The sequence below is a fragment of the Athene cunicularia genome, assembly GCF_003259725.1.
Source record: "Athene cunicularia isolate RWA chromosome 4 unlocalized genomic scaffold, athCun1 chr4_part1, whole genome shotgun sequence".
NCBI classification, from domain to species: domain Eukaryota; kingdom Metazoa; phylum Chordata; class Aves; order Strigiformes; family Strigidae; genus Athene; species Athene cunicularia.
This window is the reverse complement of record NW_020799098.1, coordinates 9578928-9605438: the sequence shown is the minus strand read 5'-3', so window position 1 is coordinate 9605438 and position 26511 is coordinate 9578928. Positions and strand designations below refer to the sequence as shown.

Sequence of the window (26511 nt, the reverse complement as noted above, 5' to 3'; positions counted from 1 at the left end):
GCTGGGCCCAAAGCGGGAGGGGAGAACAGCGGGAAGTATCGCGACAGCTGAGCGAAACTCTCGCGAGAGGTGCGAGGCTGCCGCTGCGCGTGTGGTGCTGCCGGCGCACGCCGGTGTGAGGGGAGCGCTCTTAGCGCTCTGCTCCGCACTCTCCTCCGTCTTCCCTTCCCTTCCCTTCCGCTCCGCGTCCCCCGCCGCCTTCCGCGGCGCTTGGGGGGAGCTCTCGCGCGACGGGCCCCTCGTCGGAGGGCAGCGGCCAGGCCCGAGGGGTAGTTCGCAGGTTTTGCCCACCCGGGGCGCCATTTTGTTGGGCCTGTTTGCATTCTAGCCCTGACCCTCACATGCTGAGGGAGTACTGAGGTTCTTCCGCACAAGCCTCCACACAGGCAGTCAGAGCAAAAATGGGGAAGGCAGCTAAGCGGAAGCGAAAGGTCTCAGCGCCCTCCACAGCCAGGGGCCCTGTGAAATCGGCTATGGCTATGGTCAAGAGCAACCCCTTTGAGGTGAAGGTCAACAGGCAGAAGTTTAACATCTTGGGGAGGAAGACTAAGAATGATGTGGGGCTGCCTGGTGTCTCACGGTCCAAGGCCATCAAGAAGGTAAGAGGACATAAAAAATTGGGAAGAATGATGACATCTGTAGATGTAGCTGTGGTGGTGAGGTAATAAGACATAAGAGTCTGCCTCCATCGTGCACTAGGGGAGTGGCAGGTCATCTTACATTGCTCAGGTGGTGATGGAGGTCCTGCTGAAAATGTCTCCCTCCAATGCAATATACAGATTTCAGTAGTGCAGGTCTCCATTATTGCATGTGAGGCAATGATTCCCTTTTCAAATGACCCAAGTCCCAAATACAGTGGCACGTGTCAGCATGCCAATACTGGACCAGAGTGGAAGTTGTTGTCAGTGTTCGTTATGTTTGTCAGTTTTGGTCGCTGCAGGGTATTGAACTTCGTGATGGTGCAACATTGCTGTAACAGCGAAAGTTTGAAAGGGCACGGAGGTCTGAATACAGTGAGAAATCTAAATACAAAGAAGGTGCAGTTGATTTGGAAAACATGCAGATGACTTATTGTGCATCGGTTAAATAGTTGTGTTGTAGAACTATCTTGGGCTGCAAAACAATGATCTATCCTCATTGGTCTCATAAGAATGATCATACTATTTCAGAAGAGTAAATCTTTTGCACTGTTTTAAGATTGCCTCTTTCTCTGCTGACATCACTAGCCACCTGACCAAAATCTGTAATGCATAAGGGAGAATGTTGTGTCATGCTATTCATGTGGGATTTCAGCAACCTCCCCTATCCTTGTGTGAAGCACTGGAATTTATTTTTTTTTTTAATCATCTGTCCCTTCAAACAAACCAGGAAAGAAGCTAAAACCTCTGTAGATTCTGTTAAAGGTGAAAAAAGCATGATTTGAAAGTATGTCCCTGAGATTGTCTCTGAAATGTTAGATACAATTTGTTGTCAAACAGAATTTAAAGCACTTCTTGAAGGGAGCAATTATTTTTAAAAGTAGTGCAGCAAAAGGAAATGCATAGGTTATAATTTTGCATGTGTTGGGAGATATATAATTTCATATCAATGAGAAATGACATCAAATAATTGATAAACAGAAGTGCTTTTCCCTATCCAAGGTATTAAGAAATATTAAAGTTCACGTACAGTGTTTAAGCTGCATGATAATTTATATATTCTTTGCAAGAAGTAAATACTAGGTAGAACTGGCACAGTAGTAGATGAAACCTGAGTTCTGATGTGAGTTACAGCAGCATCTGAAAGTTGTGAATGCTCAGTGAGGCTGCAGAGGCCTGTTACAGAAAACTCAGCATTTTCCTTCAGTGCAGCAGTTTGTGAGTTCACAGTAATAGAACAGCAGCAGTAGCTTTCCATAAAATTCAGTTAATATGTTTTAAATAAACATGGATCTTTCTTCAGCCTAAACACAGCCAGCATTTTCTTCCTTTAGAAACTATGTATCTTCAGCATGGAATTATAAATTAGCTTTCAATCTTCATCACTATTTGTCCAGATTTTAGAGAACTTCTTGAATGTTTGGTATCACATTTTAAGGTCTTTGGGTTTTATTTAATAGTAAGGTAGATCAGATGCCTATCATGAATTATTAGATCACAGGCATTGAAAAGTAAACCTGTCTTCTTACCTGTACCGTAAGTACAGCACACACTACCTTATTTAGGACTGCTAGATTTCTTTTTATTGCTTTGATGAGTAATGTGCCTGTGCTCAACACTAAAGCAGAGAGCTAAATGTGTGTATCCACTTGGGGATTTTTACATCTTAGATGAAGACCAAAAGAGGTTCAGCTGACACTGGGGCTTTTTGCTTTCTTTAGTATGTTATGCTTGTATACTAAGCTTCAGACAAATCAGAATTCTTCAGTGTCAATGCAGAGTTTTTGTATATGATAAAATAAAGGTAAAATACAGTGTACCATATTTTGTCTTCATATGGGAAGTTTATAAGATATCTTAAAGACTGTGAATATATTGTATGAGCTTTCCATCTCTTTTCTTGTTTATTTTCCCTTCTCTTTGCATTCTGATAAATTACACTATGTTGCCAGGATACCATGGAGTCTTTTTGCCTTGTCTTATTCTCTTTGGTTTTTAATTTGACCTTTTTTTTTTTTCTTCTAGCGAACCCAAACATTACTGAAAGAATATAAAGAAAGGGAAAAGGCAAATGTGTTTAAAGATAAACGTTTTGGTGAATACAACAGCAAAATAAGTCCAGAGGAGAAGATGATCAGACGATTTGCTTTGGAAAGACAGGTAAAGTGTAGGAATTTTTTTTAAAAAAAAAAAACCAAACCCACAAGGAACACTTGACTTTTTAGGTTGAGAATGGCCCCCTTAATAGAGGGTTTTTCAGGGCAGTGCTTTCATTTTGATTTTATGTATTTGGAACTTTTATGAAAAAGCCTTTTTGTGTAGGAATCAAAAAATTTTCATTAACACTACTTGGTTTTACAAGACAGCTTTTTGAAGCAGAAATTTCTTTGAGTACTGATATGCAAGAAAGCAAGTTTTAAGCAGATTGATTGATTGGTTTTCTCTGACTGCTTTGATGACTATAATTTGGGAATTGGGAAAAGGAAACCACCATCAAGTACAGATTCCAATACAGCTGTTCAATAGCAGACATTTTATTTGCTGAGTGGAACTCTAACTTGCTGTCATTATGTAATGTGAATTGTGCGTGCAGTACTGTTCTTTCTGCTTCATCATGCTCAGTCTCCAGAATTGAGCAATGTAATATCAATGTAAAATCATAATTGTATAGTTTAAAATCTGTTTATTAGGCCGAAATGCAGTAATTAAGAAATGATGTTATCAATATATAGATAAAACTTAAGCTTCCTTAGGTTTTCTGAGTTACTCCATGTGTACGTTAGTATAAGAGAAACATCATACTACCTTACATAAGGTTTAATGTATCTGAATTAAAGTATTGGTCTGGTATTGCTCTTGTTCCAGTGTTCTGTGCCAGCAGAACTCTGGAATAAGAATCTCCTCAGCTAGTATTAAAAATACAAGCTTTGTTAATTTGTTGCCTGGGAACTAAGAATCTTTTGTTATTTAATTGGTTTGGTTTACTATTTTTAGCAAAATTATGGAAAGAAAAACATCTATAATCTTAATGAAGATGAGGAATTGACTCATTATGGCCAGTCTTTGGCAGAAATTGAAAAACTAAATGATATTGTTGATAGTGACAGTGACACAGAAGAAAGAGGAACACTATCAGGTAAGACATGTCAGCTGGTATCCCACTCCTGTTTTTTTTGTTGGTACATGTGCATAATTTGTTCAGTACTGTTTTTCAATGAGGAAAAACTATTACATAATGGAGATGTTTAAAACAGGTTTGATTACTTCTTAAGCACACGTAGAACAGCTCTCTGGATTTTAGCAGATATAAAGATGGAACTACCTACCTGGCCATCTTCTTTAGATTGTGGGCTTTCCAGCCTGCATAGTCACCTGTATTTTGAGCCCTTTGGGCTGCATTTGAAGTGTGAGCTTTCTGGTTTCTTTCTTGCACCTCTGCACTAGTTAAAATATTGAAAAAAAACCACATGCCTACCTCATTGTCCTGGTTTTGGCTGGGATAAAGTTAATTTTCTTTCTAGTAGCTGGTACAGTGCTGAGTTTTGGATTCAGTGTGTGAATAATGTCGATAAGACACTGATGTTTTAGTTGTTGTTAAATAGTGCTTATCCTAAGTTAAGGATTTTTCAGTTTCCCATTGCTCTGCTAGCAAGAAGCTGGAAGGGAGCACAGCCAGGACAGCTGACCGAAACTAGCCAGAGGGATTTTCCATACAATAGAACATTATGATCAGTATATAAACTGGGGGGGTTGGCCAGTAGGAGCAGATCACTGCTTGGGCATCCGTCAGCAGGTGGTAAGCAATTACATTGTGAATCACTTGTCACTTCTTGGGTTTTATTTTTCTCTCTTTTTGTTATATTCCTTTTCATTACATTTATATTATTGTTGTTGTTATATTTTATTCTATTTTAGTATTAAACTGTCCTTCTCTCAACCCATGAATTTTACTTTTTCAGTTCTTCTCCCTGTCTCACTGGGAGGGGGAGGAGAGAGTAAGCAGCTGCATGGTGCTTAATTGCTGGCTGGGGTTAAACCACAACACTTGTACAAAATGTTTGTCAGTGTAAATTATGTGTTTAGCAGCAATCTGTTTTGGTATGGCCATTCCTCTAGGGATGGGAATAGTACACCATTGATTCAATAGTTTTAATTGCTCCATTTCTCAGAGAATAGGGAGATACTGTCCCAGCAGCAGCATCACTCCAGTGCTCATGTATAGATTTGAAAAGAATTCACAATCTACTTTTTGTCTCCTAGCTGAATTAACTGCTGCTCACTTTGGAGGGGGTGGAGGCCTCCTTCGTAAAAAAGCAGCAAGTGGGCAGCAAGATGAAGAGGAGGAAAAACCTAAATCTAGGAAGGAACTCATAGAAGAGATGATAGCCAAATCTAAACAAGAAAAGGTGAGGTTTTAGCCCTGAAATATAAATAATGATGATTGAGAAGCTGTCACAATTTCTGTCTTTGCAAAATAAAATAGTAGTGGCATAGAAAACAAAGGAAGTAACAGTCTGGGAGAAGAGTCCAGACTCCTGGTATAAAGTCCATCTGACTTTGTAGGCATTTTAGCATATGCATTGAATATCTGCTATTCTTTTGTATCCCCAGATTTCCCCTTCTGCTGACTCCTGACTTGTTTTCTGTATGCCACCCTTGTGCCATTCTATACTGCTTCTTCCACAAAGAATGTTTATACCTTTAAAGTGTTAAATATTTAAAATTATTCTTTTGCTAAATACAACATTTTGGTTTTATGCCGTAAATGCTGTGTCATATTCATCTGAACATAACTGCTGCATTTGTTTTTGGTGGTTGTTGTGGTTTTTTTCTAGCAAGAGAGGCAAAATCGGAGAGAAAGTGCCTTAGAACTCACAGAAAAGCTTGACAATGACTGGAAGGAAATCCAAACCCTTATTGCCCGCAAAGCCCCAAAGTCAGAGAGAAAGGACAAAGAAGCAGAAAAACACAAGGTAGACTACTTTTTGGCTGGATTACTTTCCTTTGTTCTAATAACTTGTGGTTTTGACTTGTAGTAGGTGAAGTATAAGGTAAAGTTCATCACTTTGTAAAATAAAATGTTGCTTACTATTATTCACGTTGAAGGAATGCTACAGTTTTAGGACAGTTGGAGGAATATAGGGGTTTATGTGATTTACCTCATTTTAATTACCTATGCTTTTCATTAGTTATCAAATCTGAGAGAAGTTGCAGGTTAACAACACTGTTGACTATAGCTTATTTTTAAGACAAATACATTTTCTCGAAGAACTAAGATAATTGAGAACATTGACAATTTCAGTGCTTTTGCAGTGTTCTTTTGATAAAACAACTTTTATTTGACATCAAGTGTTTTCTTGTTGTAAAGTGGGTACTGTCCCTACAAAAAGCGAATGAAAATATTTAACTTTTGAATATATATCTTATGGTCTGAAAGCTTTTTCTATCACATTTCTATTCACATATTATACTAAGGGAATTAAATTTCCAAATCTGAGAATAAGTATTGTAGTGCATTGTGCTTTTTATTCTTGTAGAAATTTTGTATTACATTGTGGAGCACTGAATTTCCATTTACTCCTTGGCAGTAGAATTCAGTTTTTGAAAGAATGAACTAATAAACTGATATTTTGTTAAAACTGATCTCAAATAATGAACAGAAGATACAAACTTTTGGTTCAGTATTGTGATGCATTGATTTTTGTTTTTAAAATGTTTCATAACATGCTGAATAGTATGTTGGTAATGTGTTATCTTTGAAAAAAATTTGTCATCGTGATTTGCTGAAAAGGAAGGTTAAATTTCCTTGTTTCATGTATGTGGATACAATTTAAGAACTATGAAGGATGCGAAGTGTGAATTAGTAATGATCTAGAAAATTAACATTGGAGAAAACTATCTAGTTGTATGTAAGAAGGAAAATTCATAGAACTGAATTTTAGAGAATCTGGATGGTTTTAGTGACTTAGGCAGATGTCAATAAGACTATTTTGCAAGTCTGGTGTAATCTCTGCTAGTGACTGTTTTCACAAGTGTGTTCCTTAAACTCACTGAATATCAGCATCCCTTTCTATTTTCTTTAAGATAGACATCTATGTAACTAAGATAGCAAAGACATAGCTTGTGTCTGACAGTATAAAGTGAAATTTATTAATTCTACCTCCTTTTTGAGAAAATAGTATTTTATTAATGTTTTTCAATTAATAAGTAAACCAGTTTTTACTTAAGATGCTATTTGTGTTTTGATTGTGAGTAACTTAAATAGGGGAGGAGGAAATTCCAGAAGAATTTCTATCCAAGTGTTCGTTCCATTCCTTGTCTTAATACTGAGTTAAATGTTCTTGCAGCTTTCTTCAGTCTTCTCCTTATATCTTCACAAGTCTTATTTCTTACCTGTTAGTCTGGAACAGGGGGGCTGCAAAGAATAATAAAGCTTAAGATAATAAACAATTATATAAATATTTCTTTAGCCTGATGAATATGATATGATTGTTCGAGAACTTGGATTTGAGATGAAAGCAAAACCTTCAGAAAGGATGAAGACAGAAGAAGAATTGGCAAAAGAGGAGCAGGCGCGACTGCAGAAGCTGGAGGTATACCATTTACAGTTTTAGATTGTTTTGTGATGTGTTTTTTGGGAGTGACTGCTTATATTCATTGCTTGACCTTAGATTGAAAGTGACTATACTAAACTGCAATTCATCAGAGAGCGAATTCAAGAAACCTTTGTGTTTTGTTTGCAGTCTGATATTACAACAAAAAACTGTAGGCTTAGTACGTGATTATTGAGGTTTATGAATTGAGTTGATCTTTCTTCAGTAAAAATGTAATATTGCTTCAATTTGCTTTTAAATGTTTCAAATTACTCAGAGTTGAGAGGTGTTCCTAGGTCAGTAAGGGGGAGTATCATGTTGCACAGCAGTTGCATTAATACACTGGCAAGACGTTCAAGTCTTGTGGTGTTGCAAGAATCTCCCAATGGCATCATGTGTATAGCCTTGCTTTACAGAGGAATAGATTTCTCTTGGGAAATGCTGGATGCTCTTTCTATTACATGGAGCTCTGAGTCTTACAGAAAGACTGAAGAATTTGGTAAATGTTTCTCTCCCTTTTTTCTTTGTTTTAGTATACTAGGGACACATTTAGGACTGCAAGGATTCAGTACCTTCAGTTTACCTCAGAACAGCTCAGTAGCTAATAGCAGATGAGAAATATTTCTTTCTTTTCTGTTCTTGTCATCTTGTTTGATGCAGTCTATCTGGTTGCCCAGGTGGAAAACCTTTTGTAAATGACTGGTTCAAATATTGAACATTGAGTCTATTTAAAGATTTAGTGTATCTTAAAAATCTTAGGATACAGTTGTGTTTACTACAAATTTGTTAGGCATATTGGAAACAGATAAACACTTCAGAATCATAAAACACCTTAGAAGCTTACATTTTCTAGTAATGATGCATTGTCTCATAAGCAAAACGGATAAATTTTGAAATGAGAGAACATAATGTTTCTGGTCAACCCAGTTTTAGAAGCCTTCCAAATAAGTTAATCCAATTGTCTGTGTGCTCTTACGAGATACCTTACTTTCTGTGAGGAGTGCTATCATCAGCTTTTGACTAATTTCTCAAGTTACTGTTTTTTCTTTTCATCGGCTTGTTGAGTAATTTCAGTTAACTTCTTTCTTTCTTTCTTTGATTTTCTTAGCTGTAGTATTTGAGGGATCTTCCACTCTGGTGTAGTTACCTGGTCGATCTAGATGGTTCACATCTATGTGTGGTATTTCTTCTAAAACACAGGCAGATCGACTACGTCGAATGCATGGAATAGACGAACAGGCAAATAACAAGAAACCCAGCCACGTGTCAGCTGATGATCTAGCTGATGGCTTTATCCTGGATAAAGATGACAGACATTTATTGTCTTACAAGGTAAGGTTGAACATTTCAGAGTTCTGAAAAGATAGGAAAATCAGTTTGGAAGTGACCACTGGAGACGTCTAGTCCAACCTTCTGCTCAAAGCAGGATAAACTGTGAAATCACCAGTTTGCTCAGGGCTTTATCAAGCCTGTTCTTGGAAAATCTCCAAGAATGGAGGCTGCTCATCTCTCTAGACAGCCTGGTCCACTGACAACCCTTACTGTGAAAAAGGTCCCCTTTATATCCAGTCCAAATATATCTTGTTTCAGCTTAGACCTGGTCCATCTCATTCTCCTGCTCTGAACTGTGATGTTGCTCTGCCTTCTCAGTGGTCTGCCTTGTAGGTACTGGGAGGTGGTTATTTGGTCCAGACTGAACAAGCCCAGGTCTGTGTCTCCTCACAGAACAGGTGGCTTTCTGCAGTTTATAGGCCCAAAACTGGATCTACTGACTATACTCCTGTTGTGATAGTAGCTTTCTGTGCTGTTAGCCTAGTGGGCTGAAGAGAGGGCTTTAGCCCTTCTGGTCATTTTTTTAATTTCTGCTGTCTGGTAAAGCTTTCACTGGATTTCAGCCTGACTATGAGTGGGTTTCTGAAAGAACCCTTCAGCTATAAAGTAGCTTTGATTAAGGTGACAGAGCAATATGACCTTAAAGCTGATGTAATAAGACACCCTGACTGTGGTGCACATGTGCTCATACTGATCCTCTCATCCTCTCACGTGTAAGTAGCAAGGGAACTGCTGTTGCCCTCAAAGGGGAGAGTACAAATTGTGAATGTGAACTTAAACTGATGATTAATAAAACCAGGATGGGAACAAATGTTTATCTGATATGTTATTTTAATACGTAGAAGGAATAATTTTTTTTAACCAAGAATGCTTCTGTAAGTGGTGTTGAATTTTTTCCATATCATCTGCTAGTAGTTTTTACTTTTGTGTTGATTCTTTTAGTCCTCATATACTACCTTCTATTCTTCCAGCTTCTTATAGCCCCTTGGAAATACTATGCTATTCTTAAATCTGTATGCATGTTCTCTCCGTAAAATCCCTTCTTGGGCAGCACTGCTGCAATTCACGGCTTGGTCAGGGTAGCAAGGCTCAGATCTTGTTCATGTGTATTTAATGATAGCTTTGCATGGTGATTCTGGTGAGGTGCTGTCACTTTATCAGTGTTTTAACTGGCTTATTTTCTCTTCTGAAGGATGGAAAAATTAATATTGAAAATGAAGATGAGGAAGAAAAAGACAAGGAGGAAGAAGAGGAGGAAGGTGGAAATGAAGATAATGAGAATGAAGAAGAAAGTGAGGAGGAATCTGCTAATGAAGATGAGGAGGATGTTGCTGCAGATAGCCACTCTGATCTTGAATCTGACCTTGAGAGTGAAGAAGAAGCTGCAGGGAATAAAGAAGAGAAGAAATGCAAGACAAATGAAAAGGAATCACAGAACGTGGAGGAACTAGATCAACAAATGAAAGCTGCCAAATCAGAGCTTCCCTATACATTTGCTGGTAAGCAAAGGACTGATCCAGAGATCCCAGTTGTCTTCAGGGGTTTTATAACCAGTCTGTTTCTCTGCTCTGTAGGATCTTACATACTCCTGTTCATCCATGAAGTTTTGCTTCATGGCTGCTTTCTGCTAGTCCAAGAGTAGCCAGTAACTGCTGTTCTTAATGATCAGCCCTAGCCATGCTATGAGCAGTGGGAACCAGACTGGTTTCATCCCAGAGCTGTTTTTTCTCCTCTGAGCAGCCTTAGAATTGAAAGATAAATACTGAAGAGAAAAATTAAAAGATCTGTACTCCTTTTAAAGGCCACCGGCACATCCAATCCAAAGTGCTAGTGTTTTGCATAAGGGAAGCCAGAATAGTATTCTGTTATCTATACTTAAATGAGGAAAGGTTGCTTTCTCTAGTGTTTGGACTGACATTTTTGTCAGACAAGGTGCTTGGAGAAGCAGGATTCTGAGGCTTAATCCCTGCGATGTAACATTGCAGTATTGTTAGAGGCATTCAAAGTTTGACTCCTTTTGGGTCTGTGCCTAGGAGGAAGGAGAAGGCACGTTTTAAATAGTACGCAAAACATTCATTAATATTAAGTATATAATGCATCTACCTATTGTCCTAGTATAGATTTCTTTAACAAAAGTATGTTGCAAGATTAAACAACCTTTCAAACAACTTCCTTAAGTGCTTGCATTTTTTCTATCAAAAGGAGATAACTTAGTACACAAAGCCTTTTAAATTGCATTCAGCTTTTGCTTTAACCAGAAAGCAGTCACATTAAAATAACTCAACCAGTTAGGATGTTTTCTAGCATGTGGACTTAGAAGACTAAACATACGCCAGAGTTTTTTGAGGTCTTTATTTTCTGTTAGTGGCAAGATTCTTACTTAATATCCTTCATACAAAAGTTAGTGAGGTATGAGTTAAACATAGAGCCTTTGTATTACGGTAGGTTTATTGTTGAATGTGTGCTTAATTCTACCTTGTGTGTGTCAACATAGTTGTGCTTAGGTTAGGCAGCAAATATAAGAAATTGAATGTTAATTGTTGAAAAACATTTACATTCTTTTCTGACCTGTTTTCATATATATACCTATATGCTGATAGGTTCTTAGTGTTTGAAGGGTGACTACTTAAACGATGCATGGTATCATTTTTTTTTCTGAATAATAAATTTTTCAAAATGGAAATCCCTTAGATGTTCACTTGAATTAAGTATGTTAAATTTGAGATTTTTTTGCCAGTTCAATTTTTGTTTTTACTTTCTAGTTCCTGAGTCCTATGAGACGTTTAAGTCTTTATTGGCTGGAAGAACAATAGAACAACAGCTTATTATACTGGAGAGAATTCAGAAATGCAATCATCCAAGCCTTGCAGTGGGAAACAAAGCAAAGTTGGAAGTATGGGTGTTTTGTTACTTTGTTTTAAGTTTAAAATTAACTTTGAATTTCAGACTAAGCTTTAGTAAGTATTCAGGAAGCAATATAAAATATACATGCTTATATGTTGTGAATAGTAGTAAAATCAACATACAGAAGTTAGAAAATGAAGAGTGGTATCACTGTTGTTTTGGGCTGTTTAAGAATATATACAATAAAAAAAACCACCTAATATTTTAACATAATATGCTTCTTGCAGAAATTGTTTGGCTTTCTTTTGGAGTACGTTGGGGAGTTAGCAACTCTGGATTTACCAGAGCTTAGAACAATTGACAGACTGGTCCTGTAAGTAATAAATCCTAATGATTTTTGCTCCTTTATAATTTAAAGAGAAAAGCTACCTAGGGTAAAGCATTTAGTGTGTTGTTTGATTCAGATAGTTCCGTAGGGATTGTAGGCAGCTGGTAACTCCAGCTCTGTAGTGTTTTAACTTTGTTTCATGTATTGCTTGAGCTATTAATTTTCAAAACCTCAGAATGTAATTTTTGATCCGCAAAATGCTTTTCATGGGTAGTGAATGAATAATACCATATACAGAAGTTTGCATGCACACATGAAGTTATTTAGACTGCTGATTAAGAATTGTAAGTTTTGCAATGACAGCATGCAGTTCCCTTTGCAGTCTTTGTTTTTATAATGGGTTTCCGTTCTGTGCATTCACTCAGGGAACTAGATGAAAATAGAATTAAAGAGTATTCTGTCATACAGAAATTTCAGATGAGCACTTTGCAGGAAGTTGTCAATTTGGCATTGTTGTCTTCAAATACCTGATAGACAGTTACAGTGACAAGAGAGCCAAATTTGTTTGAGGTATACAGCAAAGGATGAGTCAAGGGACTCAGACTGCAACAAGAAAAATTCCAATTAGATGTAAGGAAAAAAATCTTCACAGCAGAGGTGCTGAACATTAAAGCAGGTTTCCTAGAAAGGCTGTTGAATCTCCACCATTAAAAATTCACAAAACTTGATAAAGCCATGGGTAACCTGATCCAGCTTTGAAGTTAGCCATGCTTTGAGCAGGGGCTTGCATCGCGTGATCTCGAAAGTTCCCTTCCAACCAGAATTAGTCTGTGGTTCCTATCTTGACTTTGCAGGCTAGATAGTTTTCTTTCAGTGAGTTATTTGTATGTAGTCCTCAGCATATATTTTTCATTTCATGCTAAAGTAAATAAGTTTTTAAAAAACTTGTGTACAGCTTTGGCATTCATAGCTCTGTTGCAGATGTCAACAAGAGCAGGGACCTGTTGATACTGTTGCACATGCTGGGGATTTGTAAAAAGTGTAAATGCATTTTGATAGTTTTCTAGAACTGGGATTTATTAATATCACTATAGATATTTTTAACTGGAAATACTGGAAAAATTCTGGCCAAATAGATGCAAAATCCTGAATGCATCTCCCTGTAGGCACTAACCATAGGCTGGGAGCTGACCTAACTTTGTGGGTATTTTTTTTTTTCTTGTTTTAAGTAATAATTTTGATAACCACCTTGCTGCCTCACTTGTTCAACATTGCTTAAGAGTATTTAGAGTAGTAGGCTGCCTAGTATGTGTCAGCATACCTCAGTGAAGTAAAATGTAGAGTTAGGAGATTGAGAAGGATATGTTTTAACCGTAGCAGGTGATTTGGGAGTGCATTTTAAAGTTTCTAATTATTTTTACTTTAAGGTTTAGGAAACCAACAAATCAAAGATTCTCTCACACGGCCCAATGAAAAATACATGTCTGTAAACTAAAAGTATTACAATAATTGTCTTTTTAGAAGTAGCCACCCACTATAAAAGAATAATTTGTTTCAAAGGAATCTGTTATCGTTATAATGTAGGTGGAACACAAGAAATCTTCCTACAGGTGATTAAAAATCCAGTTTTTTTATTGACATCAATGGTGTAACTTGATTATGACTTATATTTCTTGTTAATAGGCCATTGTACAATCTTTGCCAGATGTTTCCTGAGGCAGCCAGTGACAGTATTAAGTTTATCCTTCGAGACGCTGCACATGATATGGAAGAAGTAATTGAAGTCAAAGGCCGTGCAACATTTCCAGCTTTAGACACGGTAACGAACGAATACTGCTAGGAAACTCTCTTGTTCTTTACATTAGTACAGAAATGCCAGTCAATGCGAGATGACATTAAATTCAATTCTATATTTCAAAGTACGTAAAGAATCTGTGACTTTTTAGGTTTCTCAATATTTTACCTTGTCTCTCTGGAGAAAAATTGTAACAAAAACCACCACCACAACAAAAAAATCCTGAGAAACATCCAACCAACCCCAGACAAACAAACAACCCCTCACACACAGGTTCTTCAGAATAGAAATGTGACTCTGTAGTGTTAACGAGGGGAAAATATCTTAATTGTCACTCCGGTTTTCATAGCAGAATATTCTTTGTTTTCCTGATGAAATTTAAATGGGTAGTTCTATGTCCCGATTTCTTTAATTGTGTTAAGTGCAAATGTTTAAAAAAAGTGTTCCAGGAGCAATCTCCTAGGTTAACAAAAAATAACAATAAATGGGTATAAAAGTACAACATTTCTTTATACTTTACATATGATAATTGCTAATTTAGTGACTCAAAAAGAATTGACCTTTCCCTATAGTAGTAATTTTCCACAATTCCAGTGGCCATGCTAAATGTGAACTCCTTTTTCTGTGTCTAGATAAATGGCTGTTAGGGAATTCACGAATACAGTGTATGGAAAATGAGCATTTGTTTATAATTGTTAGTAGAAAGTTTGAAAGACAAACCATAAGTTAGTAATCCAAAGGGAGCTACTTGTTTTCTGTCTCGCAGCTTGATGGAGCAGTGCTGCCTCATGGAATAATTAGACTATTGAAACCAAATAGGCTGAAGGATTTGCGTAGAAGGCTTGGTTCTTACTGCTTGGAAAATATTTATATTGAGTTCCTTTGAAGAGTTGTTATTCAGGATGTTTTGGATTTTTCAGGAAATGTATTGTAAAGAGCTCTTAATTTCTATTTTTATTTTGTCACTGTCACCCTTACGACAGCAATCACACTTCTGACTTTGATTCCCTTCAGTGGACTTTTCTAAGTTTCAAGCCATCATTATCTTTTAAGATGGAATTACTTCACTCTCCTATTCTCAAAGCACTTGTTTGAATGAACATTTGTTAGAAAAGTTGTGTTAGTAGAACTTATATGTGCCTGTAGGTAAACTGACCTGAAATTTGGACTGTGGTATTTAGTAACCAAAACAGTTCAGGAGAGTATTTGTTTATGACAGAAACTTTATAACCAGAAACAGAGCTGAAACAATAAAACTTGAGTCTGGCTTACTATGTAAATAGCCACTTAGGTAATTTTTAGAATTACCTCGCAACAGATGTTTAACATCCTTATGGTCTTGACAGGAGGTCACTTGTAGCTCTATAACAAGCCCCCTTCAGTAAAAGTGTACCTAATTACTGTTTAGTTCTTTTGGCTGCAGCCTTATTTGTTGATATGCTACTGCCTGAGGGTCCTGGTCACTTAATTGTCTGTGTTGAGGACCTGTTGAAAGGTGTTACAGGTCCTGTATGGCCACTTGCTTATTTGTTTGTGGTGTGAGAGTATGTGATTGTGGTGCAATGTTTGGCCTATAACGGATATTCCATTTTCTCATGTAACTTAAAACAGTCGCCTGAAGAAATAGGTCATGTATCATACCAGATTTCTCAAAATTAGGTATATTGTAGTATTTTTAGACTACTGCATGGCAGTTACACATTTGTCACTTACATATGTGTAAAGTCAAGATCCTGGGAACAATATTTTGCCTTATTCTGTTTTATGTGCTATCAGCTTGTTTATTTGAAAATTACATCTCTGCTGTTTCCAACTTCTGACTTCTGGCATCCAGTTGTAACACCTGCTTTTATCTACATGAGTCAGCTCCTTACTAAGGTATGTCTGTGATGTTGTATCTTGGCATATAACTTCATTTCCTCGTTTCTTTCTAGGACTCCAAATATATGTGTTAGCAGTAATGTATATATTGAAAATGTACTGAAAAGGCAGCTTGTCTTTGGTATAGTCACAGATAGTAATTGGAAGAAAAAATTAAGGGGAAAAAACCCTCCCTAGCAGACTACAGTCCAACTCACAAAACCATATCTAATAATTTTTTCAAGCTGTCATACAAGAATTCCTTACATGACACAGGACTAGACTACAAATTACACAGGACTAGACTACATATAGACTCAATGCATTCTGAAATGATTCATTAGTGATTTCTCTTCCATATATCGCGTTTGTTCCTACTCAAGATGAAAATACTGAAAAAATGGCAGTATTTGTTTTCTTTGAAAATGTACCTGATGCATTGCAGTTAAAATATTATTATTTTTCTATCCAAGTGTCCTCTTTATATGTTTTGAAAGTCTTGAGCTAGTTTTTTCTGTTGCTGTCAGATATCCAAGTTGCTCCAAGACTTTTATTTCCTTGGTTCATTTCTGAAGAACTTATTGTTTGTGGTTTAGCACCTTCTAGTGGCTAAACCAGTTCTGACAGACTTCTTACTCAATACTACATATACTCTTTAGTGAGGGCAAGGGACAGACATTATGTTTTTCATATAAGTTCAAATGGTGTAATTTTACAGATTTTAAATATATACAGCTTATTTAATATTTATGCTATATTATGCTTATTTAATATTTATACTATATTGGTAATGTATAGGCTTTTAATTGTGAATATTTTGTGCTTTTTTTTCTTTTAGTGTCGCATCACAACATTGCAAGATGTTATCAAAGGGTTATTTATATGCTGCTTGTTCCTGGAATATGTATCTCTCTCCGGAAGATTTGTACCAGAACTCATCAATTTTCTTCTTGGAGTACTTCATATATCTCTACCCAAAAAGCAGGCCCAGGGTGAGTTTGTTGAGAGTAAATGTGTAATAGATTTTAATATTAGGGTTTATATTTTAAATTTCAATAAAATTACTTCACACTGAATTTACTGTTTTGAACAAAAGACCAAAATCATCTGCTAGGTTAGCCATACACAACCTTGATTATTGGGCATCTTGTTATGAACCAGATCCTTTAGTGTTGTTGACAGGAAGGAAAGAACTGAAGTTATTAAAGGAAATGAAGTCATGTTGCCCACAGTCCAGTATTTTTGCAATATTGTTGTTCTAAATAGACTCTGTGATTGGACTGTGCTCTGAAATTCACAGTCCCTGATGGTTTCTCGATGAGTACCCCATATCTTCACAGTGGGTGATGGTTGTTCTTCCAGCTGCCTCACTAAATTAATGCCATGTTAGACCTATAACGGATATTCCATTCCAGCTAATGCTGCAGTTACCCTCCCTCTTCAGCTAACAGCTGTTTTACTGAGATAAATGAGAGAAGTATATCACAAAGTTGTTTTTTTTCCTTTTTATTTATTTGACATGGATTTGTAGTGTAACAGAGGGAAGCTGCCCCCACAAGCAGGATTAGTCCATTCTGTAATATAACTGTGTAAACTGAGCAACTTGAACAGACAACAGGGAGGAGAATAAAACCATCTTTTTAATTTGATCCATATACTAGCAAATTATTTTATTTGCCCGTCTTCCTCTTTGACTGTTGGATGAATTTCTAGCTTTAAAGTTATTCTAGATATGGGGCTTTTTTTATTGACAAGTTTAGTGACAATAATTCACTTACAAGGAGTTTTGTCAGAACATAGTAACTAATTCATGTGATAGTATCTCTGTCTGGATGACTCTTGAGTGTCACTTAGCATGCATGAAGAGACTCTGCAGACAAGATATTCTCAAGTGAAAAATTCAATTATTTGTTGGCAAACTCACAAGACATTGGGGATTTAATGAACTACAGGCTATGTATTAACATGCTTGTCACTCCTGATAAGACACCTGAAGTGTCTCTGTTCTCTAGGTAGTCATCAGTCTGGTGAGGAATGTTCAGCTTCTGTTGCTGCAGTATTCCAGTACATCTTCAGTAGTACTGAGTTCTTATCTTGCAGCTCCCTTCTTTTTTTTTTTTCCCTTTAAGAATTTTTTATGCTGTTCCATGCTAGCATGTTTTTTTCTTTTGAGTTCTTGAACTACTAATGATCTCCTTTCTCTACAAGCTTAGCACTGCAGTTTCACCTTTATTATCTAGTATGGCTGTACCCTACAGACTTTTTTTTCCAGCTGCTTCTCACAGCTCAGCAGCTTCCTCTAAAATGTGAGCCAAGGTTACACAGCTGGGCTGCATCAGAGCTAAGCCCTGCGTTCTCAGAACACAGACAGCTGAACTCTTAGAAGGAGTTGGGGAGAGGTTATAGAGTGGGTGGGTTACGTAGCACTAAAAGTATTTTCTCCTTTTTGTAATCTCTTGGGAATGTGTGATCTGCAAAATTTTTTGGTAGAGTTAAAATAGAGGATTCTGCAAAAGCAGATAAACTAGTTTAAAATATTTAGTGCTAATTGATGATCAAGTGTTAAATGTTTTTTTAATTTCTTTTTATATTTCTAGTAATGACTTTGCAGTAGTTAAAATTGCATGGTGATGGCTTCTGTTACAAGTGAGAAGCTCAATAAAAGATACATTAGAGGCACAGTGTTGTCTTTGAGTTTTTCACTCAGTACTGATGTTTTGAAGTTATCAGAGTATCCAGTTATGTATTTTAAAATGAGCACACATCCAGTTCTCTGGAATGCTGATATACTGTCTCATAAAAAAAATTCTTGGGATTCAATTCTGACAGTAAGCAGAATCGGCAAATATAACTTACTGGTTTAATTTTATGAGCTTGAATCATAAATTACATGAAAAAATTATATGGAATACAACTTCATAAAAGACTGAAATACAGTCTGCTTCAGACTTAAAAACAATTATTACCGTAAAAAAAGGATAAAATCTGAAGGTGGTGGGAGTGGCAAGGAATTCTCATTGTTGATAGCCTTCGCTAATGGAATCGTTAATGAGATCTGCTATCGTCTCACAAGTAAAGCAGATAAAACTCATGTATCTTAGTTTCTGATCTTGCCTATGTCTGTGTGTGTCAATCTCTCACAACTTTGGGTCTCAAATTTTATGAATCCTTATTTAAACATACTATCTTCTGGCCTGTCCATAAAGAGCCGTGTACAGATTCTAGAGCATGTAAATAAACTTACAGTCTGGAAAAGTTGGGTTTTTTTGTTTTTTTTTTTAAATAAGTTCCATTGCAAGCTTGCAGGACATGAGAAAAACAAAGAAAGAAAAAAAAAAAGTCCAGCACAGAGGCTGCAAAAATTTTTTTTCCCTTAGCCATGAAATTTCTCAGAGGCTTCTTCATTGTTGCTCTACAAGTACCATTTCACAGATCAGCTTATGACCAGAAGCACAGTGATTCTTAAGTGTTCTCTTGTATGCCCTGCCCCAGTATGTATTCTGTGTTCCATGCTATTCTTGTTTTAAAACTACTTAGCTGGAGTGAGAGAAGACTTTACAGCATGCATCTGAGGGCCCCTGTAGAAATGTCACAGGAGAGGCTCTGGGATGTACTGCAGCTATGGACTCTCTCTGCTCCAGCTCATTGTGCTGCTTGACCACTTTCTGGTCAACACTTTCTACTTGTAACTCCATAGGAAAGTCTTATGTCTTACGTCTGCCCTTTCCTCTTAAGCACATCCAGTATGCCATCCTTACTGGCATTTTAACTGTACAGCCTGTTTTACCACAGGGCATACATGTGTCTTCTCTCTCCCCAATATACAGAATCATAGAATGAATCCTAGAAACACTGATTTGGGTTTCAAGGGACCTTAAAGATTATATAGTTCCCCCTGCCATGGGCAGGGACACCTTCCATTAGATCAGGTTGCTCAAAGCCCCGTCCAACCTGGCCTTGAACACTGCCAGGGAGGGGGCAGCCACAGCTTCTCCAAGCAACCTGTTCCAGTATCTCACCACAGTAAAGAATTTTTCTCTTATATCTAATCTAAATCTGCCCTCTTTCAGTTTAAAACCATTACCCCTCATCCTATCACTACAATCCCTAATAAGGAATCCCTCCCCATCTTTCCTGTAGCCCCTTTAAGTACTGGAAGGCTGCTGTAAGGTCTCCCTGGAGCCTTCTCTTCTCCAGGCTGTACAACCTCAACTCTCAGCCTGTCCTCGCAGGGGAGATGCTCCAGCCCCCTGATCATCTTCATGGCCTCCTCTGGACCCATTCGAGCGGCTCCGTGTCCTTCTGATGTTGGTGCCCCCAGAGCTGGACACAGCACTGCAGGTGGGGTCTCACAAGAGTGGAACAGAGGAGGAGAATCCCCTCCCTCGCCCTGCTGGCCACACTTCTCTTGATGCAGCCCAGGATACGGTTGGCTTTCTGGGCTGTGAGTGCACATTGCTGGGTCATAGTCAGTTTTCCATCTACTAATACCCCCAAGTCCTTCTCAGGGCTGCTTTCAATCCACTCATTTCCCAGCCTGTATTTGTGCTTGGGATTGCCCCAAACCATGTGCAGGACCTTGTACTTGGGGTTCTTCTAAAGCTTGTTCAGGTCCCTCCGGGTGACACATCCCTTCCTTCTAGAGTATCAACCACAGCACACAGCTTGTCATCACAGCAGTCATCAGCAAACTCACTAAGGGTGTGCTCGGTCCCACTGTCCATGTCACTGACAAAGATGTTAAACAGCGCTGGTCCCAACACTGACCTCTGAGGAACGCCACTTGTCACTGCTCTCCACTTGGACATCAAGTCATTGGCCACAACTCTTGGAGTGTGACCATCTAGCCAATTCCTCATCCACTGAGTAGTCCATACATAAAATCCATGTCTTTCCTGTTTAGAGACAAGGATGTCGTGTGAAACACTGTCAAAAGCTTTGCAAAAGATGGCATCAGTTGTTCTTGCCTTATCCACCAACACTGTAACCCTGTTGTAGGCGGCCACCAAATCTGTCAGGCACGATTTTCCCTTAGTGAAGCCATGTTGGCTGTCACCAACCACCTCCTTATTTTCTGTGTGCCCCAGTGTAGTTTCCAGGAGGATCTGCTCCATGATCCTGTTGGGGACAGAGGTGACACTGACTGGACTGTAGTTCCCCAGGTCGTCGTCTTTCTTTTTTCCCTTTTTAAAAATTGAGGTATTTTTCCTCTTTTCCAGTCACTGGGAACTTTACCTGATATGACGTTTTAAATATGATGGCTAGTGGCTTAGCCACTTCATCTGCCAGTTCCCTCAAGACCCGCAGATGTATCTCATCAGGTCCCATGGACTTCTCATCAGGTCCCTGCACCTTCAGGTTCCTTAGAGTCTCAAAACTGATCTGTGTTGGGCAGTACTTCACTCTTCCAGTCCCTGCTTTTGGATTCTGTGACTTGGGTGGTATGGCTGGAGCACTTACTGACAATTGTACCTGTGCTCCAGGGTTTTCCATTATTTTAGAAAAGTCTGGTATTAATAAAGTATTTTTTAAGGCAGTATGATTAAAAACCTAAAAGTTGCTGGTTTTTCTTCCTTCAGAAAGAATGCTTAGAATTGATTTTGTTTAATGATTATTATTCTTGGTTTTTAGGGTATACTGTAGTGCATCCTTTTACACCAGTGGGGAAAAATTTAGAACTGCTTTTGGTGTGTGATAAGAAGGATCTGGAAAGTTGGCAGAAGCAAAATCTGCCACTGAGTATTGTGGCTAGATTAAAGGAAACCAGCAGAACAGAAATGAATCATATCAGGTATGTAGGAAATGTGAACAGAAGAAATACCACATCATCTTTTGGGTAATCTCAGTGACAGTGCTCTTAAAAGTAGTGAGTTACTGTGCTTTATTTTTATAGTACTTCTCTGTACTATAAATGTGAAATTGCTAATCTTTTGTCAGAACATTATGCAGAGCACTTTGAGTGCTCAGCCCTGCCATTCCTTTTCTGTGCAGCTGTGAACTGGTGAGGATGAGGTAGATACCGAGGAGGTGCTCAGGACTTTGAACTGTGAAGCTCTTCAGAAGCCAATAAGTGTATTTACATACAAACACTATGTTAGAAAATGTCACTTAAGTAATAAAACACTGAAGTTAGGAAAGACCACAATTATATATGTTCATTAACCATGTTCAGCCTCATTTTTCACCTTGCGTGTGTGTTATACCATAACTTATTTTGGGGATGAGTAAGCATTTTATTACAAAGTTCAAAAAGAAAACCCCAAATCAAAATTACTAATTCTGTTTCAGTGAAGTTTTAACACTTTAGAACCGGTACCAGAACACTTTTAGAACCAGTATAAAAACTTCTTACTCTACATAAGTGGCAAAGACACAATACTGACTTGTGCTCTGTGCACTGACATAAAGAATAGTTGCTGATGGATTTCTTGGGTATTTGCTTAAGAATTAAATTTTTAGTCTGAAAACAGTCTTGTAGCCTCTGTCAAGCAGTCTCAGTAATAGATGCTGCTAACACTGCCAAATTTAATTTGATGCATTTTATTTGAAAATCTACTACAGTTTTTGCAAGTGAAATTGTTAATTCTTTTATGCATTAACAGGTTATCATGTCTAGCCATGTGTTTTGACCTTATTAAAAAATGTGCAGTTCTGTATGAGTCCTTACCATCATTCCATGAAATAATGCATCCTGTCAGAATTCTCCTTACACAACATGTGCTAGTGAACGAATATCCTGAAAAAATGCAGGTATGTGTTCCTCAAGCATTAATTGATACATTTGTTTTATTAATAAATTTTGAGATCTTTAGCTTATAATTAATAAATTTTGTGATCTGTAGCTTAAACAAAAAACAAGTATAAGCATCAAGATTTTTTTTCAAGGGACAGCCATTTGCCTTTTGTGCTTTTCAAAAATCATAGTGATGTTTCTGTTGAAAAAAACAAGAGGAGCAGAAAATGTTTAGAAATGGTATTTTTTCATGGTGTATTTTGTTTTGCCCCTCTATAATCAAAGAGAATAGGACTTAGCTTGTAATAATGTAACATTCCATGAGTGACATTAAGAATAATACTCTGGTTATCCATTTGCTCTTGTACTTTTGTAATGCATCTGTAAGACCTTGATACAACCAAATATATGTACCAAATTGATGACATTTATAAATGTCTGAGTAAAACTAACATAAATATGCTTGGTCAGCTACCTTACTTAAAACAGGGCAGCTGTTTATTTTCTAGCACTTAGGCTCAGATTTTTAATGTCTCTTCTGAATGAAGAAGAATTGTCCTCTCCTCAGAGACATCATGAAATATCCTTAGAGAAAAAAATTTTGTAACTTAAGTGTTGCAAAATGGCCTATATTTTTTGCCATCAAAAGAAAATGAACAATCATTTCTTAGAATGACTATGAAAGACGGAGTTGAGTTAAACTGACTTTAGTCTTGTTTCTTCCTCTGTTTAAAAATTCTGCAGCCTGGAAGGCTTTACAGCATTTCAGTGTTAGCAATGTCCTAATGAATAGCTGTGATTTTACTCAGGAAAAGAACTTTACTGTTGATTCAGTTTACAATAGTTTGTGAATTATCGTGTCTTTGATATGCTTTTGAAATTGTAATTTGATTTGCATTTTCAGGAATGGTATAACAGTGCTCTGAAAGAGCTAGAGAACAAAGTAAAACACTATACCCCACTGGTATGTGAGAAAAAGAAGCCAGTGCCATTGAAACAGTATACACCTAAAATTGTGAAAGTGTAAGTAAAACAACACTTGATACAAAGGAAAAATGCATTTAAACGTTAAGATTTTCAGCAAGCTAGGAGGATTTGGAAAACAGGACATAAAACAGATAAGTTTTTTTTCTGCTAGATTTTGTGCACAAATCACAAGAGACCAGCTATTAGGGTGGGAGGGAAGGAAAGAAAAAGGAAGGAGAAATTCTGAGAAATAAAGATAATCTTGTGGAAAAAAATCGTGCTGGAGATCAACTCTTGCCTGTATAATAAATTGTAAATTAGTACATTTCAAGATGAAAATAGGTTGTTATTATCTAGTTAGGTGTTTTACTGAATGTTCTGTCAAGCACTCAAGTCTGAAGAACAAGAGTGAGGTTGTATGTATATGAACTACATGGAGGTAATGATGGAATGGGGAAAGTACTGAGGGATGAAAATGATAAGGCAGTCTGTTCCTGTACTCTGCATCACAGATAGTAACAAAATCAGTCAGATGAAGTGTTCCTTTAAGCATGCTTACTTGCCCCATTCCTGTCTTTCCCCCAACCAAGCAGCTTTCTACTTTCCAACAGTAGCAATGACAAAGAACAGGTTTGTGGTGGTTTTTTCCCCCCTTTTTTACAGAGCTTGCAATGACCATGTGCATTTTTGTATGCTTTTGGAACTAAACTTTAATAACAATAGTTTGGTTTTGCAGATAATAGAAAAGTATTCTGAATCAGGAAGTCTGCTTTATATTGGCTGCTGATTTCTTCAGTCATGCTGCTTATCTACAGTGATATAAACTGTCTGCCTTACTTATTTTTGTAATTGAGGACATCTTTCCTCTGCCATACATTTATCTCCAAGTAACTGATCAGACTTTTTCTGTAGAATTCATCTGCAGAAACTTAAAATATATTGGGTGATTCTGTCTTTCTCCAGACATGTTTCATTTTTCTACTCTAGCTTTTTCAGTCTGTTAAAAATGCAGACTACATATGGGGGATGGAAGTGTAAATGTGTGCCTGTCATTTGCATGATGATGCTGTGAAGTTAATCACATAATATGCAGGAATGAAATACTGAATGAAATACAAAACCTCCTTATAAACATGAAAAAGTTGTTTTTGTTAAGGTGTTCTGTGCTCACACACACATTCTCATTTCAGTTTAGAGTTTGGAAAAAAGCAGGGAGGCAGCAAGAAGGAGCAAGAAAGAAGGCAGTTGATTCAGAAGCATAAACGTGAACTTAAAGGAGCTATTCGTGAGATTCGGAAAGACAACCAGTTTCTGGCTAGAATGCAACTTTCAGAAATCATGGAGAGGTAATGTAGCCTTTTTTCAGCATCAGTTTGGGGGTCGTTCTACCGTTGTGTTTGCTGCATGCCAAGACTATCAATAATGATCAACCATACTGAAATGTTTTCAGTAGAGATTGTTTAAAGTGTTTTCAGCTTTGCAGTTTAATTTCTCTAGTTTAAGAATATGCAGACTGTTTTTGCTTAAAATATATGTTAGTGAAATTTAGGAATTGAGGGGGTTTTTATAAATTAATAATTACTGTCTAAATATAATTATTTTTCCTAAAGTAATCTTTCTGAAATATTTTATATGTTCATTGTTTTACAGAGATTCAGCCAGAAAAAGAAAAGTGAAAGAGCTGCTTGGTAGCCTTGCTACACAGGAAGGTGAATGGAAAGCAATGAAAAGGAAAAAAGGGAAGAGTTAATTGGGACTACGTACAGCAGGAAACTTTTTTTTTACTGCCATATAAAATACCCCAATCCTGCGGCTTTTGAACAGATTTTAATTGCATTCTTTGAATGCATTCCTTTTGAGGAGACAACATCACCAGATCTGTCTGAAAAAGTGAACCTGCTTATTGTAAAAATCCACGTTTCCATCAGGAAAATAAAAATAACACTTTTGTATATAATGCTTTTTTTTTTTTAATTTTGATAACAGAGAATATTTGGATGAATAATCAGAATTCTTAGGGGTGCATGACCAGGTTTTTAGTTTAACTTGAACTAACACACACACACACACACACACAAAATTGCACAACAGAAACCTTTTGTTATCTTTTATAATACTGAATAATTGCAGACAGCTGTCATAGTGGTAGTGTATTTGCAATTCAGGCAGTAACATTTTAATTAATCTGTAGCATTGGGACATTCTAATTCATGTATTCAGTGAAGTAATGGAATTGGCTTTCAAGTAGAAGTCCTTTGTTAATGCTGTACATCCATTCACCTCTTCAGTAAGTTTTGAATTGAGCACAGCTCTGAAATTCTTAATAATGTAGAGTGGTTAGCTAGAATTCCTCAGTGTATGCGTAACTGTCTAAGTGGACAGTGAAATTCTTAACTTTCTTCCACTTATTTTATCATGTATGTCTATTTACTGATAACTGCCCAGCATGGCTTTAAAAACATCTGCTCTTCAAATAGAGCCAATTTCCAACCTCTTTTTTTAATACTATATTTGTGTAGAAACATTGCAGTGAGACAAAGAGCATCACAATTATTTAAAGGTGCTAGTCTGAACTAGGTTCACTATTCAAGTAGTCACTGTAATCTACCTATTTGATAAGTTCAGCAACAGTTAGGCATTGAAGATTTTCTTCGGAAACTTATGAAAATGAAATGTCCTTTTACAATAACATTCCAATTTCAGTCTAAAGAAAAAACTGTAAAGAAGATCCTATAAAGAATAAACTAATGGCCATGGTTCTTTACAAAAACAAACAAAACCCCAAAGCCTCTTCCATTTTCAAACGGTGTTTCTACATTCAGTCTCTTTGTGTTTTGTCCTGTGTTTTGTCCAGTAGGTAATTCAGACATGGTGATGCTTACCTGCTGTTCATGAAGAAACATTTAAATGCTGCCAGTAGATCTGGTTTAACAGTTAGGCCTGGTTGTTTCAGAATGGCTTAGAATGTTTTCTTCTGTGTGGTTTTGTTGTGAGGTTTTTTTTTCAGATGAGACTTGTAATGGAAGCAGGACTACAGCTAGTAGGGGATGAGTTGAAACACTTAGGCTTTAGATTTAAATTCTAATGACAAACCTATCTTTGTAAGGTAAGTCTTGTTAAAGGTTTCCCTATGTATGTTCCTTAAAAGAGAAAAGGAGTTTATTTGAAGAAGAGGGCTTTTATTGAATCTTAGTGTGACTGTAGCAATAAAAGTAATATGTAATTATCATCAACTTTTTTGGCTTGGAAAACCAGTTGTATTAAGTGTTGAAATAGGCTGGATACCAAGTATGTGTGGGGAGATACTCATGTCACCTAAAAATTAGTAAGATTTCTGTGTTTGTAATCATCCATCCACGCTTCTGAACACAAATTTCCAGTTAACCTTTCTAAAATCAGTAAAGCCATCTTCTGAAACTTCA

General features: G+C 37.1%; 1 protein-coding gene across 1 annotated transcript; it reads left to right on the top strand.

Annotated features, from left to right (window-relative positions):
• Window positions 1-150: 150 nt before the first annotated feature.
• Window positions 151-26511, top strand: NOP14 (NOP14 nucleolar protein). Its single transcript, XM_026847138.1, has 18 exons — window positions 151-599; window positions 2664-2798; window positions 3633-3774; window positions 4899-5044; window positions 5474-5611; window positions 7109-7231; window positions 8432-8563; window positions 9756-10062; window positions 11326-11456; window positions 11695-11780; window positions 13419-13554; window positions 15307-15408; window positions 16229-16382; window positions 21022-21181; window positions 21993-22140; window positions 23028-23146; window positions 24280-24435; window positions 24740-26511. Exons 1-18 carry the CDS (start codon window positions 402-404, stop codon window positions 24837-24839), a joined length of 2613 nt encoding a protein of 870 aa, XP_026702939.1. The 5' UTR covers window positions 151-401; the 3' UTR covers window positions 24840-26511.